The sequence below is a fragment of the Melopsittacus undulatus genome, chromosome Z (genome assembly GCF_012275295.1).
Source record: "Melopsittacus undulatus isolate bMelUnd1 chromosome Z, bMelUnd1.mat.Z, whole genome shotgun sequence".
NCBI classification, from domain to species: Eukaryota; Metazoa; Chordata; class Aves; order Psittaciformes; family Psittaculidae; genus Melopsittacus; species Melopsittacus undulatus.
Window position 1 is genome coordinate 98604944 of NC_047557.1, and position 19876 is coordinate 98624819.

At 35.2% G+C, this 19876-nt stretch overlaps 1 protein-coding gene across 3 annotated transcripts in view; it reads left to right on the forward strand.

Moving 5' to 3' along the window:
- Nucleotides 1–19876, forward strand: part of CDH13 (cadherin 13) — a 510139-nt gene that overhangs the window by 340627 nt on the left and 149636 nt on the right. For all 3 annotated transcript variants that reach the window (XM_031051836.2, XM_031051835.2, XM_031051834.2), the window contains one exon: nucleotides 7253–7431. In XM_031051836.2, coding sequence (XP_030907696.1) covers nucleotides 7253–7431 — 179 coding nt within the window. The remainder of the gene's footprint in view (nucleotides 1–7252; nucleotides 7432–19876) is intronic.

The window sequence follows — 19876 nt, forward strand, 5'->3', positions numbered from 1 at the left end:
AAATTGCTGTCTATTAGCAATTTACATTGCTCTGGCCAGACCTATACAACCCAGATAAACAGGGAAGAAGAATGGAAAACTGTTAAAGAAAAGGTAGAGAAAAGCTAAAAGAAAATATTTGTATTACATAACAGAGATAACTGCAAAATATGTATTTTTAGTAAGCTCTTTGCTTGGCTGTTAATGATTATAAGGTTTGTATCTACATTTAAACAGCTTGCATGCATCTGAAATAAAACTTGAACGATTGCAGATAATGCAAATTTTACATGGGAGCTGGGAAAAGAGCATGGTGGATGACATGAGTTGTAAACATCTCTGACAAAATGTTTCAGCTGTCAAACAGATCAGATCAAAGGGCAGACTAAATGAACAAGTCACTGAAGGTGGGAGTTGTTGATTTTCAGGCATTTTACCTCTGGTAGCATCCTCCATCTCAACTGGTGTAGTGACAGTCTAGAGTCTGCCTGGCTATTTTGGGCATCTCCTCTTAGGATCTGAGGTAGCTCCCAGCAAGTGTTTGCCAAATGCATTTCTCATGGTTGTAAATTACATAGGGATTGTGGAAATTTTTCTGTTGGAGATTTTCATACAAGAAGCCGATATTCTTCAGTATCTTTCCAACAGTGGTCCTGCATTGTTTTTAGGGATGTGAATTTAATAATGTTTCAATATCTCATCTAATTTCATATTTCCTATGATTTTTCTGATTGACTTCTAGTGCTAACCAAACTCCAGAGAGCATGTGGGTCCTCTGACTTTTCTGTGTGCCTAAGGCTGAATCTTACTCTCTGTATGTTGAATAGCTATTCTTTCATTCATAAATCACTGTTCTGTCATATTTGCCTGCTGTGAGATGTTCAGTGCATATCATCATTTACATTAAACCATTTACTTTGAGAGAATGTGTTATATTGCTTTATGAATTATGTTATCTGACATGTAAGATTATGTTATGAATTGGCAGTTAGATTATTAGAACAGTGGGACTTTTTACAGCTTATGGTCATGATCCAAGACGTAACTCACACCTTTTCTTAATAGACTTAACTGGTCAAAAAGAGAAGCAGACATGAGAATGCTACATTTTTATTACTGATCCAGAACTTAGAATACTAGTTAAGAAAAAAAACCAACTTTTATTGTTTGTTTAAATCTGCAGCCTGTGTACATCTGGAGGAGGGGTATTGTATTTTTCATCTACAGCTCTGTTTTGTAAGTCCTTTTTCACTAAATTCACAACTTGCAGTCCATCTGAAGAGGCTGTAAGTGCACAAGTGATGACTTTCCCAAGATGACTTTCCCATGTCTGAGCCAAGAAATCTTGTTTCCTGAAGTCTTGACAGTGATGTAGAGTAGAACTGGGGAAATTGTTTAGGAGAAGATGGAGTTGAAGTAGGTATAATTTGGTGAGGAGCTTCTAACAACAGCAGAGTAGTCGCTATTCCTTGTCCTCTTCTATTTCCCTTGTTCCTGTTATCTGGGTGTTCAGATTCACACTGAAAAAAAAGGATAAACTAAGTTCAGGAGCCCATCACAGCAGTGAATGATTTATTCTACCAAAACAGCTGTGTTACTCATGAGAAAAAAGGTTAAATACTAGAATTTCTGAAGGTTGACTTGCCTGTGTATCTTTAATGTTTTGTCATAATGTTTATTTAGGAATGTTCTTACTTAATTTATATCCTTTCTGACTGCATGAAGTCTCTATAGGTAGCAGCAATTCTTAACAGTTCTTCATTGCTATTTAACATTAGTGAAGTATCTTTTGTGTATCAACAGAAGTTTATTATTCATTCTACAAATAGTTCACTAGTGCATCTCTCTAATCCTGCTGACTGCAGCTTGTTGGCATGCCTGGTGTAATGATCAACAATGCCATCTATGCTCTAGTTTAAGAAGTAATCACATATCCTGACCTTACCACACATCTGCATAGACAATGTGAAAAAGTCCTGCAGGGCATAAAATTATTGCCCTATACAAATGTAAGATATGCTAAAAGCCTGAATACATTGATTCATACTAAATGTCTTCTCTATTGAGCAAGGTCTTCAAGTTTTCATTAACACACATAATAACTGTAGTTGCAATTCAAATACACTTGACTGGAATCACAATAGACCTTTCTTCTTATGTTTGCTTTGCTTCCCTGGGGCTTGTTGTCTTTAAAGTGCAGAATGACCATCAAACACATAATTAGTTATGTAGTAGTCAGGAGGGTATTCTCCTTTGCTCCATTTTCTGGAACTTGGTGTAATTTTTTCTGTAGCAATAAACGCAATATGCTCTAGAGATGTAGGTCACTCTCTTGATTTTTTTCCCTTTTAATCCCATTTTTCATTCTTTGTTCTCCTTCTTGTGTTAAAATAGCTCTTCGATTTGAAAGTATACCATTGTGCAACTGATTATTATCAGTGTATGGAGAACTACATCTGAGCTTGCAGAGAATGTGGAAATACAACTCAGCAATCCAGTCATATTAATTAGGAAACTAGACCACTTCCTTTCTGTTGCACATCTAGGAACAGTTTAACATACCAAACATGCAGCACAGACTCAGAAAAAATGTGAAAATAATAGGAGAAAACTCCAGACTAAGGTTTTTTAGCACTGTAACTCTCAAAGTTAAAATAGTTCAGTTCTTAATTATTTTATTGTTAGTATTCAAACCCAGAGTCTTTTAAGGCTGTAGGCTTAAGACACATGTTCACATTTCAGCAAGCTAGAAATAGGTCTCAGTTCCACTACATTCCAGTCTTTTTGTAAACCCAGCAGATGAATAGACTAAATAAATAAAAAGGATGGGGGTTAGTGGTAATCTCATCCATCAGCTGAATTGTTCTTGATGTTCTCTTGGCATCTTGACAGAAAAAAAAAGACACCAAAACCAAAGAGTTTTTTTCCCAAGAAACCATCTGCTCCAATCACCACAAAACTGTGCAAGCAGTGTGTTTTACATCTAAATGCCTAAGGGGAGCTTTTTGTCTTTATTTCAAACAAACATACAAGCCAAATGAGGGATCAGCAGATTGATACCTGCAGTCTCTGGAGCAATGACCTGGCTGGTGGGTTATACAGTTGATCAGCGAGAAACTGTGGGAGGTACAAGAGACATTTTGAGTGATTATGGTAGTAGTGAAACTGCTCAGAATATATGACAAATAAAGCATGAATGCTGAAACACACAAAAGCATAACTATACCTTTACTGAGAGAGGCTGCCTCAATGACTATCTGCACATCATCAGCAGAACTATAAAGTTGCTGATTTTGCAGACTTTTCTTCCTCAGCTTGATAAGTTAATATATATTGTTTAACATGATAATGTAGCAAGCTGTTGTTTTGTGGTTTGAAAGCCAGCTGCATTTGATTGATGCCAGGAATGGCAGTATTTATAAAATGACACTGAATTAGAAGTAGTCAGTTTATAGGTCTGGGGAAATGAATCTTTTATGAAGAATAAAACTTTATGATGAAGGAGAAATGCTGAGGAAGTGTGCATCTTGAATTAAACTCTTTTGGACCGGATGTATGCTGTAAAGATTCTTAAAAAAAAAAAAAAAAACAAAATCTGTCTCACCATATTTATAGGAAAGGGAAGTTTCTAAGCATTTTTTTTTTTTTGTGGTGGCCCAATCCCAAGTGTACGGTCATGTGTATTCTCTTACATGTGAAGAGGGAAGTCCAATAGCTATATTTCCAAGGAAGAACTTCTCATGTACTTATCTTTAACTGGGATAGAAATTTCTTCCCCAGAAATACATAGCCATTGGACTTCTCCTGGAATATATTTCAGCTTCTGATTTAAAGCTGTTGTGATTTTTGAGGCATCAAGCACAAATACTAGACCATTCTATCTTTTTGTATATTTAAGGATTTTTGTTTGCTTTGTCTTAATGTTATACAATATAAAGTAGGTACCACCGTGCTTTGAAATGAATGGGCAGTCTTGAACTCTGGTTAGGGTTTAGCTTGCCAACCAGCTTGTGAGCATAGGAGCATAAAAGGTAAGTTTCTGAGACTAAGGCACTCTCACCATGGCTACAGAACCCTAGCACCAACTTTCAAATCAGTACAAGGGCTTCCTTTCAGCCACATTATTCAGCAGTTCCTCCGGTTGCTGTACCGATGTGGACATGTAGGTGATGTTTAATGTGGTGTAGTTTTCTGTATTGATGTTTGTGAACGGGTACAACCTTATATTGTACTAGTGCATAATGACACCTAAGGACAACCTCAAATTTTACGTGCATTTTTACACCTGTTATATCAACTTGTGAGACTATAACAACTTTTACTTACATGTAAATGTCACTTTGATGGTAGTTAGAAACTAGTGTCTCAAAACTTTTGACAGAAGCAACATTAGAGAAAAATGGATCTAATTCTCTATAGCTTTCCTCCTGGAGCTAGCATTTCTGTGCAAAATGAATGTAAAATTCTGCTTTTCTGGGTTTGTGGAATTTCTTATCAGTATTCACCAAGGGAATGATTTTGCAGAGCAAGATAATGTCCAGTGAGTTGAAAGGTTAAAGAACTGCATCTGGCAAATCAGAATCAGATTGAGCCATTGTATTAAGCCAATTTTATGACAGAATAGAGATTTGGGGGTTTACAACTTAAAACCTACATGCACTTTCCAGTCTTATCGGAAGTGTTTCAGTAAAACTGTCAAGGACAACTGTATATATAGTATTTCTACTTCAGTATATATTTTAATCTGTTTCTAAATCTCTGCTGAACATCAACTCCTCTAGTGGATTAATAATGGTAGTAACTGTATATTCATTTAAAATACAGTCCAATGTACTCAAGTATAGCATTTTATTCAGTTGCATTTGTCAAGAAAGAGTTGCATACCAAAACCCATTCATTCTCACTTATACTTAGGCAGTATTTAATATCCCTTGAAGGTTTGCATTCATTGTAGTTTATTTCACTGAATCACTTGATTAAATGTTTGTGAAACACATTACCTAATATGAACACAAATAATCTTCTCAAAATGTGTTAAATATGTAAAAAATACTACAGTGTGATGTACTCATGAAAAAAAAAGAGTGAATTCTCATTCTTAAAAATAGAAAGCTGCTTTTTTCCTTCTGAAGAAGTCTCAAAAAAAAGTAAGTGAAAATACCAGGGCTAGGATCATCTTGTAGTATTGGAAAACATGGCATGGTATTCAATGGTAAGCTTCTTTTTGAGTTGTCTGACCTTTAATCATTGGTGAATAAAACCAACATGCTGTCAGATCTCTGTTATTTTTCTCAAGGGTGTAACACTGCCTGAAGTAGCAATGAAACAAAACCTTTGAGAGCTTATATTCAAGGTCACTACAACAAGAGGCGAGACTTTGGGAAATACAACAAAAGCGAAACAAGAGGAAACGTATCTAAACAAGCAAGCTGTGCTTGTTGAACAGTGAACCAAACACTTGTTATAACAGCCTGTAAATGAATCTAGTTTTTTTTTACTTTTACTACAATATTACATTATTATTTGTTCTTTTTAGTGATGTGTTCTTCAAGATCTTAAAAAAGAATATATAAATTCATTGTTTATCATTGGACATGAATGACACATATTTCTGTTCTGCAGCCACTTCTAGTGTAATGTCCCAGGCCTTGTCTGTAGCAAAGGTTTTAATCACTTGCAGTCTTTTTGCCATGAAAGGCTCCATGGATACAGAGAACAGAAGATATGATCTTACAGACCTGTTAAGGAATGTAAATCTTGTATTTGAAATGTTTTTCATCATGGCATTTTACAATAATACTGAAGGTCTATGGGGAAAAGGGTGGGTTAACCACCATAGAAGAATTAATCTCCAACAAAGAATTACAACTAATTTTGACATTGTGGTTCACACATTAGATAACATGGTTTCAGTGCAAAGTTATTTAAATGCAAATTGTATATTTGAAATGCAAGTTGATGGGATTTGATGAATTGTTTCAGTTGGGATTTTTAGGCTAAAGAATGGACACTTTCCTAGATTCCTTATTTATATAAAGCTTGCTAATACTTTTTGTATTAATTTATTACTCTACTTTGATTCACCATTGAAACTAACATATTGATTTGAACTTGACTTTTTTCTTAGTAGGTAGGATTTTACTCTTTCTTTAGCTCAGTATTACAGAAATATTTTCATTTTGATATAATGACATACTACTTTAGGGGTTTTGGTTTCTTTTTTCTTTTTTCTGTTGTTGCATTGGTTTTTTTTGGTTGGTTGGTTGTTTTTTGTTTATTTTGTTTGTTTGGTTGTTTTATAATGCTTACATTTAAACATACAAATGAACTCATGAAGAAATTGTAATGGTCTAGGAATGAATATCTCACAGGCCAACCCAGGTGTCTAATTACTAATTTTCTTTGGTTCTCAATGTACTGTACAAAGCAAATAAAAGTTTGATGTGACAGATTTGTATAGGTTATGTGAACCTCTAGTGTGCCTACTTAAGAGAGAGTAAAAGACTTGATCCTTTGTTCTACTAGTTGCAGAAGTATATGTTCCACTAGCTAAACAGAGAATTGTCAGCATCTGCATTAACTGTAATGTAGAAGAGTGGGGTTTTTCCCCTGTATATAATTTAGGAATCTGCAGTTATTATCATTTGCCTTACTGTACTTTATAGCAGAACTGTGTGCTACAGGATCTTCATGTTAAAAAAAAATGTTTAATCACTTGAAGATTAGCCTAGCAATAGAGGTGTTTGGGTATTTTTGGATTGCGGCTGACACAATAAGCCCATAAATTTGCACAAATTGAAATAAGAATAAGGTAGGCTTTAATCATTAGAAAATTTCTTACTGACAGAATTTATAATGTCCAACCAATTCTGCAGCTGTACAAGACTTCAAAGTGAAAATAGAGACATTTCTTTCAGCAGTCATCTTGATCATATGTATCCTGAAGACTTTAAACCTGTAGAATTTAAAGTGAAAAAAAGGAATCCATAATTAATTTAGTGAAATGCGATTAATAAGCATGACTATAAGACAAACAAATATGGGGAACTTATGTTAGAGTCATATGTCAGCTGCAAACAAGAAACACTGGTCTTGTTGTTGGCTTAGTAGAAGGCAAAGTAACAGATACAAGTACAAACTATCAGGTGAAACTACTTTGATGTCTTGATGAGATAATTACATATTGCATCCATCTGGTTCTCACATGTGAAGGCAGCATAATTTTACATTTTCTGGCTAATTCCAATCTGTTATCTGTCCATCTTTCCCTTAGGAACGACTGTGATGCGTATAACAGCAGTTGACGGTGATGATGCTAACACAGACAATGCTCTTATCCGGTATGACATCCTCAAACAGACACCTGACAAGCCATCTCCAAATATGTTCTTTATTGACCCAGAAAAGGGAGATATTGTTACGGTGGTATCATCTGCACTGTTGGATCGTGAGGTAGGTGAACATTTTCTTATTTTCTTATAGCCAGTGTGATATTTTAATGTTTGTGCCTGTAATCTTCTGTGATGTGAAAAGAAGTACAGAGCACTATGGGGGTGGGGGTTCAAATGCACAACTTTGAGGAGTCTTAAGAGTTTTGTAAGAAGTTTTGTAAGAAGTTGTATACTTAGATCAAGATTTATGAGTCTAGGAGCTCATAATGCCTGGGCGAGACATAGTGTTGGATGACAAGAGCAAAGATCTCACGAATAAGTGGAATTCAAATCATAGTTGCCAACTGAGTGCTTGAAAGGAGGAAAAAAATCCCCAAACCTAATTGTGCATATAGCTTGCTATGAGGTTGTTAGAGTTTGGTGGCTTAAATCCTTTTCCAGAATTTTATTGAGTGGGCTTAATGGACTAACTAACTCGGAACCCCATGGGCAAAAATTTGTTTTTAAGGTGAATTACCATAGTGCCGTAATTTATGTTTATTATACGGTATAAATTGATAGCAAAGAAGACTTAGGTATGACTATTCCATGTTCAGAGGACAGCAAAGTAAAGCAAATCTGTTTAGACAAAGGTCTACTTATTAAAGTATATAAATTCCAGGCACTAATACAACAATGACCCTACAGAGTTACCCTATGAATTACCATTCCCTTCTATGATGTAGCCCTGTGTGTTCTAAGTTTCCTGGAGATGATCAGGTTCTTTCCTTGCAGGCTGTTTGAAGTGTATGTTAATTTACTGAACTTGCCTTCTAAGTTGGTTAGATTCATGACTGTCCAATGTTCTCAATATTCAGCACATTATGTATCATTTTAATCAGATGAAAATGATGCCCATATCACTTTCCATTTTAGATGAGTTTTTTTCCGAAGGCTTTTGTAATAACAGACATTTAATAGGTAAACCAGACACACATTCCAGGTACACAGTGTAGTAAAACAAAGGTCTAGGCCTGTAGATCTGTCTCTTAAGTTTAAAGAGATTCAAATTCTTTCATACTTGTGTGGCTGTCCACAGAGTCAGGCCCAAGTTAAGATTTATATAATCATTACCTTTTTGCCTGAAGTCTCCCTTCTAAATTCATTGTTTCAGTTCAAAAGCTTTATACTGTTTTTAGAAGTCAGTTTTGGGTATTTTTTATTCCTAATAGATAACCATTCCCCAGGTTAAACCAATTTACTCAAAATTAGAAAATCAATGGAAGGGAATGAACAAGCCTGCTTTTCCTAGTATCTTTCAAAGGTCACTGGTGATTCATGAAATAATGATGCTGTCTCCATACAAGAAGGCTGGCCTCAATTGAACAGGTAGTATGGCTGGCTAATATATCCTGTAAGCAAGATGTGACTTCCTCATGATTTTTAATAATACTTGATTCAATACCTTCACTTTGAAAGCAGCATGACAAGCTGCAGTCTTGTTGAATCTGCAAAGACATTTGTGTTGTTCTTGCAAATGTTTTATGAGCCAAAATGTAGGGCTGTGTAAAAAAAAAAACAAAAAAAACCACTAAACAGAGCATTATCTGCAGTTTAAGTCCAATCTAATATTGTCTTATTGGGTAAGAGGCTTGGGAAGATGTTCTCCTTTTTTTTACAAGATGCTCTGTCTTGTACTCTCAGTCATCTTTGTGGGTTCAGCCTCTTCTCCCCCTTTCTGCTTACATGTTTTGTGTAGAAATTGTTAGTCATGCCTCCTTTTTTAGATCTGTCGAGTTAGGCATCCATGGTCAAAGATATTTGTCTTCTACTTTAAAGCTTAATAGCAACTTTTAGGAACAAGCCGCCTCATGGTCTTAACCTGAAAAATTCTGGGTACCAGCATGATCTTGATACTATATAATTAACCCTTATGTATATCCATGTAGCTCATGAAATTGAATGTTTGCAACAGAATTGTCTGCCTCCAGTGGATGAAGACTGAAGTAACACTGGGAGGAAACCTCTGTCTAGCTACTGCTTAGGGAATAAAGTATCTGCATATTACCAGGCTTGAAGGTGATGCTGAAAAGGTGGTAGGCAGAAAAGATTACTATTTGCTACTCTTTTGTGGGAGTATCAGCTGTTATTACTGTTATTATATGTTCTGTGGTGAACCTTTGTAGATCTAAAGTGCTTTGGCTATTTATCACAATCTTCTAAGAAGTGCCTTGTAGAAACATGCGAGAAAGAAATGGTCTTTCCCCTAAGAGCATTGCCAATAGGTACATAATATCAGAAACCAGAAAAGGTAAACAGAGGCATAGAATGGTGGCTGGAAAAAGACTCAGTGCAGTAGTGTTTGTGAACAGGAGGCAGCAATGCTTTTATCTCCTCAGTTCTTACCCTTCTCTCATAGCATCTCAGCAGAAAATGTATTGTACTAGACACACATAAGGAACAGCGAAATTTTTGCAACGTTTTCCATTGCTTGGAAAAGAGAATAGATATTAAACAACTCAGCTGATCCTTTTTCATGACTTGGGTTTGATAGCTCTGTTTGCTAACAACTGGGTGTAGATCATGAAGGCGTACTCAAGTTATTTATCTGAGGAGGAGGAAGAGGGAAAAGTGCATTTCTGCTGGGGAATTAGCTGAAGAGACTGAAAAAATGAGTCCTGGTGAATTTGGTTATTCATGAGAAGCAGCTTCTCCTAGATTTTACTTAAACTCCAAATTGGGTAAACTGTCTGTGATTTTTCTGGTTTTGTTAGCTCTATTTATTTTCTATTTGAGTCTAATAAGTGAGTAACAGTCAAAAATTATTAGCTGTTCCTTGTAGATGTACTGTTTAAAACTGCTTTAGCCCTTATCACCAAGTAAGAAGCTAAATTAAAGTAAAAACTTCTCTAGGATGTGCATGGAAAAGAGAGAAAATTATTTCTCATTTATCATGTGTATATTCTGTACACCATAGGTTGATATGAACTCTGGGGTTTTTTAAGTATGTTAAAACATTCATTACTCATATTTTCCACCTCTTTTAATAAGTTATGCTACTGCTTCGATATTTAAGCTTTTGTGAAATGAATTTAAGCATAATTTATTTCATGTTTGTACATCAGAGGGAGCAGGATTCTGGGGGTATTGCCTAGTGGGAGATGCTAATATGTGAAGATGCAAAGCATCTGGTGAGTTTTGCACATATAGTGTATAGTCCTTATGTTTTCATGCTTCAGCACTTTCAGAGAGTTTGCTATGGCATAGCCTTAGAAATTTTTGTTTCAGTGCAAAGAATCAAAATACAGGTATTTACCCTAAAGAAAATAACATTTGGTTGTCTTGGGAACTCAAGGAGCCCAGCTGAATAACTGAAATTTTAGGATTTAGATGTTAAATAAACATCTAGGTTAATTATTTTAAGGAGATGAAATCAAATCAAACTTCTTTTTTTTTTGTTTTTTTTTTTTTTTCCTGCTAATACTTTAGAATGGGAGTAAATTCTTAGTAGACACTTTTAAAATAAACAGAATTTAAAAAAAAAAATTAACTTTTTTTCTACTTGAACAGCAACTGTGGACATGTTTTTCTTTTAGCCACAGAGGATCAGCTCAAAATTAAGTCAAGTTTGTTAAATTCCTACAAGCCTTCAAAATGTCTTTTTCCATGACTGACATTTATTGGGTCTTTTGCTAAATTGAGGGTATGGAGATGAGAATGCTCCTTGTGTGTTAGGTGACCTCTCCTTCAAAGGCTGTTCCAAAGCTCTTTTTTGCATAAAGTAGCAGAAGGAATGCATAATGTGAAAGGCACCACTCTCTCTTAAGGGCTGCTTTCTTGCACTATCTAGAAACAGAAAGGTCATCTTAAGTCTTTTAAGTTGTCTGTCTGCTTTCAGATACCCAAATTATCTTATTTTTTTTAATTATTTTTAGTAATTGAATGGGTGCTTGGTTTATCATGGATAGATGCCAGTGTCTGTTTTGGAGTTGTTTTCATATTATAGTATCACCCACAAAAGCATGAACCAAAAAAAACTGTTATCTCCAGTATGCAGAAAAAGTGTATGTGGGAATCCCACAGATTGCATCCAGGAAGCTGCTGAGTGCTTTTGATTTCTATTAACATCTGCTGAGGGAAGCTGGGTGCTTCATGCCTCCATGGAAATATTTAGCACTGTGCAGGGTTTGTATTTATACACCAGCATATTTTTATTTACAAACTTTTCAGATTCAAATTTGTTTCCTAAAGTGCATGATCCTCAGGGTTTAAGCAAAACTTGATAATTTCAAAGAGCATTCACTTTCATTTTAAGAAGGAAAGGTAAAGACATGTTTTTAAAGATTAATGTGGGTTGTTTTTTTTTTTTTCTTGTGGGAATTAGGCATCCTTGAATGTGTCAGCAATAAAGATTGAAGAGTGTTAGGGGGCAAATTATACCTCCAGATATTCATTGGAGAATACATTTTGATTCATAAGTTCAGAGAAGGATGCCCTCCATCAAAGTGTGTGGACTAAATGACCCAAAATAGAGAAAAATGGGGGGATGGGGATTGGTGATGAAAAAGGAGAATCAAAAAAAGAAGAAAGAAACATTGAGGAAATGTCCTGAATTCTGTATTTCAGGGATGAAGTGTCCACTTCAAAGTGACACTTCCCTGCAGTGAAAGAAAAATAATGTTCTTCATGAGCATAGGAGGAGATAACACTTGTACTTTTGTAGAATCAACTCTTAAGTTTCCATTATGGATTGGTAATCGGTTTTTCTGCTTACCCACAATGCTATTTTGTCAGTGTTAGACCCCTCTGCTCTGCAGGAAAGCAGCTGTAAGATTTTATGAATTTTATCTGACTAAAGTAATAGAAGAAAGCTGCCACCACAGTTGCTTAAGTGAAATATTTATTTCTCACAGTTTGAGGAGTAATATGCTTTTGCTTTGTATAGGAATGTCTGTGTTTAATTTGCATTGAAGTTAACAAATAGTTTGAGATATCTCCTACATGCTGACTGTATGGTGTCACATATGTTTTTAAATATCTCAAGAAAACTAATTCAAGTATTCTGTGATTCTGAGAAATCCTAGGCTGGATTCAGTCAAATTAAATGTGTTCTCCAATGGGACAGACTCTCAGTGTGCCCATGCGTGTCATGCCACCATTTCAGTCAGCAAGTGTTATATTCTGTAATCAATTGAACAAATCTTGGAGCATCAACCTGCCATTATTTGAGCCATATATCCTTTTACCTCTCTTTGTTACTTAGAAACATGGAGCTGAAAGCCTTATGCCATAAGCAGCAAGAAACATGGTGTTACATTAGCCCATCCTGCCCATGTTTGTTGAACACTTGGAATAATGTAATAGATGGTTGAGCCTCCTGCTTAAATGGATGGCTCTAGACTTCAAACAATGACTGCAACTAAAAGCAGTGTATAACAACTAGCAAATACCCATTCATGTCTGTACAATGATGAATGACTGTATGGTGCCTAGCAATTTTTCAAGTCAACAGCAACCCACCAATACATATCCACCAATATGTTGCTCGCATGAAGTGAATGCTTGCCAAAATGTTCTATAAGGTACACAACCCGGTCTGCTGTGATAAGTAAATCACAGTGTTTCTGTTGATAGGGCTTAAGTTCTCTGAAGGGGTAGCAGAAGAAAATAAAAAAAGCTTGTCCACTTATGCAGATGGACACTACTCTCTTTATCCATACTTTCCATTTTGGAGATAGGTGTCTTAAGCAGTGAATGTACTTATTACTTACTCAATTTAAATGCAAATGCTGAACCAACAGTACACTCTCATTTTTAATGAAAAGATATTAATCTTTTCAGAAAATGCATTCTACATTTGATCTTCATATTAACCTCTAAAATATTCATATTTACAGTGATTGTGTAGAAAAGTATACCTTGGAGCACATCAGCTCTGACTGAGAATAATTGTATCATTTTGTCTTGTCTTCTCTGACAGAATTCCCACTTGCACACCTTTAACTTGTTTTTCAATACAGCAAATTCCATAGCCGGACCTCAATTTTTTTGGTTTGGGGTTTTTTAGTGACAGATATGACGACATCTCATATTTCTTTTCTGCTTAAAATACAAGATAAATAAAGTGTTCATCCATTTCCCTGGATTAATGCATTTCTCATACTCTGGTTTCTGGTGCCTGTAAATGTGAGGAGCAGTGGGTCTTCAGAGAAAAATTCGTGGGTCTTTGGTCTCTTTTCAGAGATGATTCCATAGTCCATTGTATCTCAAATATTAAAAAAGAATAAAAATTAGAAGAAAAGTTCCAGTCATAATGTTTGCTAGCTTATGGACAAATGGACAGAGAGGTGGAAAGTGTTAGCGAGATGTGAACTCTTATTTAAAATTAAGGTCATGACAAACTTTCCAGCATTTGGGTTTAAATGTCTGCAGTGAAAAAGAATCTTATTGTAATAGATGTACTAGTAGTTCTTAGTTTGATTCCTATTATGTTTTTGATGAGAAAGCTCGCTAACCCATTCTTTAATCTTGAAAGAGTCTGTGCAAAAAAAATAAATAAATGTAAAAATGCTATGTCAAAATATCAGTAGTACCATTCAGGTTAGGAATAATGAAGATTCCCAGTGCCAGTACATTAAGAAAAAATGTTCATTTAACAAAAAAATAAAAAAGCCTGATCTGCATAAAGCCGTAGTGGCAGAATTTCCGCAAATCTTTCATTATATTGTTATTATCTGTACCTACTTTCATTTAATTCAACATGTAGCTTGAAAGTCAGATTTTGTTTAAAAAAAATAAATTATTTTACAGTAATAAGGAGCAGATTTTCTTTTCTATAAAGACCTGTGAAGAAACCTCACAAGCAGCCATTTCAGCATAATGTAACTGACTCTGGGCAGTGAATATAATATCAAGATCACAAAGCAGATAAATCACTGGATGGCTTTTCTTCAAAACATTAAGCATGACATGTAAGAATACTACCTCTGGGGAAAAATAAAACCATTGTGTGAGCAAACACGTTTGCTTTCTTTGTAAATGACAGGCTATCTGGCTTACATTTACCTTTCTCAGTCTGAACTGAGCATGACTGCCTGTGAGACCCCAGGAATCACTAGAAATCCCTTGCATTCATGCACTGGCTCTGCAGTGCAGGTGGCTGAGGCCTCGGCAGGTTTTCCTTTGTAGCCCTAAACTCAGGCCTGTTGACAGCTTTGTAGGTAGAATCCCTAGCCATTACCAACTCCAGGTTATCCTCCTGCCAGATCTGCTGGGCAGCATCTATGTGTAGTTGTCCTTTTACAATTTCATTGGATATAAACTGGGGCGATTGCTATATATACACCTAAGCTTTTTAAAATGGAGATTGCAGGTAAAATAAAACCACTTAACAGGCAGAGGTTTTGCAAGTACATGTTTCTCTCCTCTCTGTAGATGAACAACACGAAATCCCAACCAAAGTATCAAAGGAATCTTTCTACTTTCTTTCTCTGTGTTCCCTCTGATCCTGAGGGAAGAAGAAAAAGCGTTTCCAGCTCTTCATGAGGATCTTGGATTTATTTATTAGATAAGTTACTGGCTTTTCATTCCTCTAGCATGTTATCCACCATAGTATGAAAAACGTGATTCTCAAATATTGATGACTTATAAAATATACATTCCTATAATAGTTTACTTTCTGGAAAAGATCCATATTTTCCACAAGAAGATGTGACTATGATTTTTTTTTAAACTTACAGTTCTTTAGTTGCACTGGGAAATATTTATATTCTCTGTTTCATGTTTTGGGTTAGGAGTTTTGGTAACGCTCCCTTCTATAACAGGTAGTTTCCTGATGGTCTGTATGCCACTCATTTAAACATCTCAAGTTTCTCTGACACTGCTGTGCTGAAAATAGATTTTAAAAACGTCATCTTTAAGACACTTACTTACCAAGAGTGACACAAAGAATTATATCAGCTGCCCATGTACTTTGAATAGAGGCTGATAACTGAAAGTTATCCTTTTTTGTCTCAAGTTTCTTTATAGAAAAACTGAAAGAAATATTAGCTTTATTGTTGTTTATGTGTTAAAATCCCAGTGTGACAAGTGACTAACTCTTGTACTCATAACAAAAGTTTTGAGTGGCAGATTTTTTGGAGAGAGCTGATTAATTAGTAGATGCTGGTACATATCCGGCTAGTACAAAGGACCTGATGATCACTAAAATTGAGCTATAATGTGAGATTATAAAAATTAGGCATTCCATATTGGAGACACAGCATTTATTTTGCAGATGTCTAAGGCAATGTTTTCAGTTCAGGAGAGCAAGGATTGGAAAGGTCAAAAGGTGATAAAAATGTGAAAGATTCTCACTGCCCATATTTTTCAATTCTTTCTTAAGGCTAAGGACTATGACTACAAAAGTAGAAGGAAGTTCCTATTGATTAATCCAAATACATCTTTATTTTCTTTCAAATAACCCTGGTTTCCAAACAGGTTTTGCTGGTGGGATGAAATTAAGTCCTTGCCATAGAAGTAGTAAGGAAGTGTATTTGAAAAAAAAATAAACTTTTTGAGTATCAATACTTTCAGAATGCTAGGTACTTAAGAGAGTAAAAATGAAAACATTTGTTTACAACCAGCATGACTCAGATAGAGTTAGTACTGAAAAGTAAATGCAATTACTTCAAAGTCACTATAGGAAAAAATTGCTTATTTGTATCTGAGCTGCAGCTCAGAGTACTCGGAACTCTATGAATTACTCCAGAGATGCTTCAGGAGAGAAAGTTTTGTGCACCTTCGTATCAAAATCAATCACTACTCCTTCTCTTCTCAGAATACATAAAGCTTTGGAAACCAAATGATTCACACCTATACTTTTAGTCAATATCAGTATCAAATGCATACTTACATACTTGTGACTGTAGTGAGCACTGAACTCCAATATTGCTGGAAATCCACCAAACATATATGTTGTGTTGGCAAGTGAGAAAATTACTCAGTGCCAGAAGTGGGGATTAGGTCAGCTTCTCAAAAGAAACCCTTTAGATTATTGTTTAATAGCAAAAAGGAAAAAATAATATAGCTTATGGTTTTATAGCTATAATCTGGAGTCTGTAGACTCCAGATTCCTTAATTTTTTAATTTTTTATTTTTATTTTTACTTTCTTAAAACATACAAAAAAGGAATTGTCAAATATACACGTGGTTATGTCTAATGTTCTGCTAACATAATTTGGATTTCCCGGTGCTGTTATTGTGGAATAATTGCTCTGGCATCAGTGGGGTGTTACTTTTGATTCCCCAAATCAAACCAAAAAAGCTGTGTGGAGACCTCATAGCAGCTTTCCAGCATCTGAAGGGGGCCTGTAAGGATGTTGGGAAGGGACTCTTCACTGGGGACTGTAATGATAGGACAATGGGTAACGCATTAAAACTTAAACAGGGGAAGTTTAGATTGGATATAAGGAGGAAACTCTTTACTGTAAGGGTGGTGAGGCACTGGAATGGATTGCTGAGGGAAGCTGTGAATGCTCCATCCCTGGCAGTGGTCAAAGCCAAGTTGGACAGAGCCATGGTTTAGTGTGCGATGTCCCTGCTCCTGGCAGGGCTGTTAGAACTAGATGATCTTAAGGTCCTTTCCAACCCTAACTGTTCTATGATTCTGTGAAATGTCAGTCAGATAACAGAGTCATCTTTCTCACTTTTTTTTTCGCTTTCTCTTATCTTTCTTGTTTTTTTATGAGTTTCTATTTTTAGAAAGTAGCAAAAATTATTTAAAATATGCTGGCTTGTAGGAGATTTTCTCTTAATACCATTAATGAGAAAAAAACTGCCTAATTGTGTCTGTCCTTAGTGCTGGCATATCTAATTACAATTACAGAAATTAAGATGACAGGGAAGAGAGAGAGAAAGTTTCAAGTTTTACTGTCAGTGTAATGGCATTCTTTTGGCATTTATGAAGCATTAGGTAGCATTTCTCTATTTAGTTGTGCCAACATCCCATAGTCCTCAGTCTGTACTATTGCTATATAAAATTCTATTTAAGGTAAAAAAAAAACCCTTTTAGTCTACATGAATAATAATCAGTTTTTACTTTTCTGTTTATATACTCAGTAACTCAATTAAAAGGCAAAATGAGAAGGCAGAGTGTGAATAATGTTGGTATATTTGAATAAATCATGCATTTTAATTCTTAAAACCAATAAACACAGGTGAATGCACAGAAATGTCAGAAGAAACATCCCTTTGAAGAGATCTGGAGATGGATAAATTGTCGAATTAAGCTTGCATAAGCATAAAGAGTCTTTTTACTCAAATTCTCCTCTGCTTCTCTTTTGGACTAGAGAATCCACCAGTGTTTCATTTGTAACAGTTGCTTATTTGTTTTTCATTTCTATATATTAAGTAAAGTGTGAAAATTGAAATCTTAATTAAAATATAGATGGAACATCTCAGAGGGGCTGGTGACAGCCTTTGAATCTGTTTTTAGTTGTAAGTGTTGGACATTACATCCATATTATGCCTATAAAAACATTTTGAAAGCTTAAAATCTAAAGCATAAATGAAGTCATTCAGTCTTCTGGTTGATTAGTGTAGAATGAAAGAAGTTCAATTTACCACAGAGGTTGAGCCTTTCCTTTATATATGCTATACAGATTTTTGGCTATGGCTATGAAAATTCCCTAAATTATCTTTTTTTCCTTGCTGGAAGATCACTTTCACTGACTGATCAAAATGCTGTTGTTTATGAGTATAATTCAGTTTTACTGATTGCTTTTTACTGTTTGCTTTTGACGTCTCTTACTTGATCTGTCTCGTGTCATGGACTTTAATTTTTTCTATTTAAAGGAAACTCAATTTCCTTGAAAGGAAATCCATAAAGCATCATTCTCCCTCCAGAACAGGTATAGGATGACTCCTTCAAGACCATATATATATATATCACTCTTAAAGGAAGATACTGTTTGCTCAGAAAAGTGATTTATAAATTCTTTAAGTTTGAACCATATTATACTACCATCTTCAACTAGAAGCCTCCATCTAAAATATGAATTCTTCCTTGCAGGTTGATGATACCATGAAGCAGTATTTATGAATGTTGACTTTGCTTTTTCTGACATCCACCATATGATGTTTTCAGACTATGTTGCCTAACGTTGGTCATTTAATAATTTTTAGAATACTGGCTCACAGCCTGCCCTGGATGAGATGTTATTTTCAACATAAAAATTGAGCACCCTTACCATCTTAATTTTTCTTTGTAGCATGTATGTTAGGATGTTGCCTTGCATAAAGTTTGAGAGTACATTTAGATGGATCAAGCAACACACACTGCAGATGAAATACACAGTAGGGGAGAAGAGTTATGGTCTTTAAAATGCGGGATTATTCCACTGACAATCATGAAGATATTTCAGCTTTAAGGGACTGCAGCAGAAGAGAGGGCCTAGAATCTGGCCTTTGCTTCTGCAGTGAAGAGGAGGGGAAGCAAATTTTATTCCAAATGTATTTCAATTTAATAAACATCTGTCATGTATATTTAAATCTGCCATTTCAGGATTGTAATTATATCATCTGGAAATAAGTCCTCCTCAAAAGAGATTTGAAGTGACAGGCTGAAGAAAATGAAACATGACGTTGCTCGTTCTCCTTTCGTCCTAGAGCTGAAATTTAAATTAATATTCTTCTTCTTGTCAGAAAGTATTTTAATTGGAAATTATTTTTGATTGCAGTTTTCAGAGAGGATGGGATTCTTCCTATTGTGTGTGAACAAAAGTTGTTCACTGTCTCCATAATATTTTACTAAACTAATAATTTTCAGATATTTTAAATACTTGACAGATGTATTGGTAACTGTAAAGAAGGGTAAAACTATAAAAAACCCACCCTGAGATAAATGTAAAGTTTTTTACTTTTTTGTGTGTGTGTTCCTCAGCACCTTTGCATACAGCCCTGTTGTGTTTGTTGCATTGTGTTTGTTGCTATAGTTACCTACTTGTTGGGAGAAATGAATTTTTTATATTAGCAGTAACTAGACTATAAAAATTAGATATGCCACTTCAGTTCAATTTAAATCTATCACAATTTTTTTTACATAGCTGAATTTCCTTTACAGTGTTAAAGAAAAGTTATAGAGCCATGTTCTTATGGAAGGTACAAGTCTCTCCAGTTCCAAAACTTCATTCAGACTCATCCTGCAGTCCTCTGATGAACTAAAAGATGCCAACTAAATTTTCTTCCAATATACTGTCATGTTCACCTTTCAGACCTCCTTTAATAGGAGTTTCTCCTATTAATGTCTTAATTTAAGTATCACAATGGACAGTAGTAGTCATGCCATGACCATCACAAGTGGTGGCTTTCTGTGATGAAACACAGTGACCCAGGCTACAAGGGAACAAATATAGGTGTTTGGCTCAATACCTCATTTCTGAATTATTTCTGGTTTGGCACATTGTTCTTTTGCAACCTAATTCAGTTGTCACCAGACAGTGAATCATATAATAGCATCACAGAATAATTTTTTCCAAGGTTCCATCCAG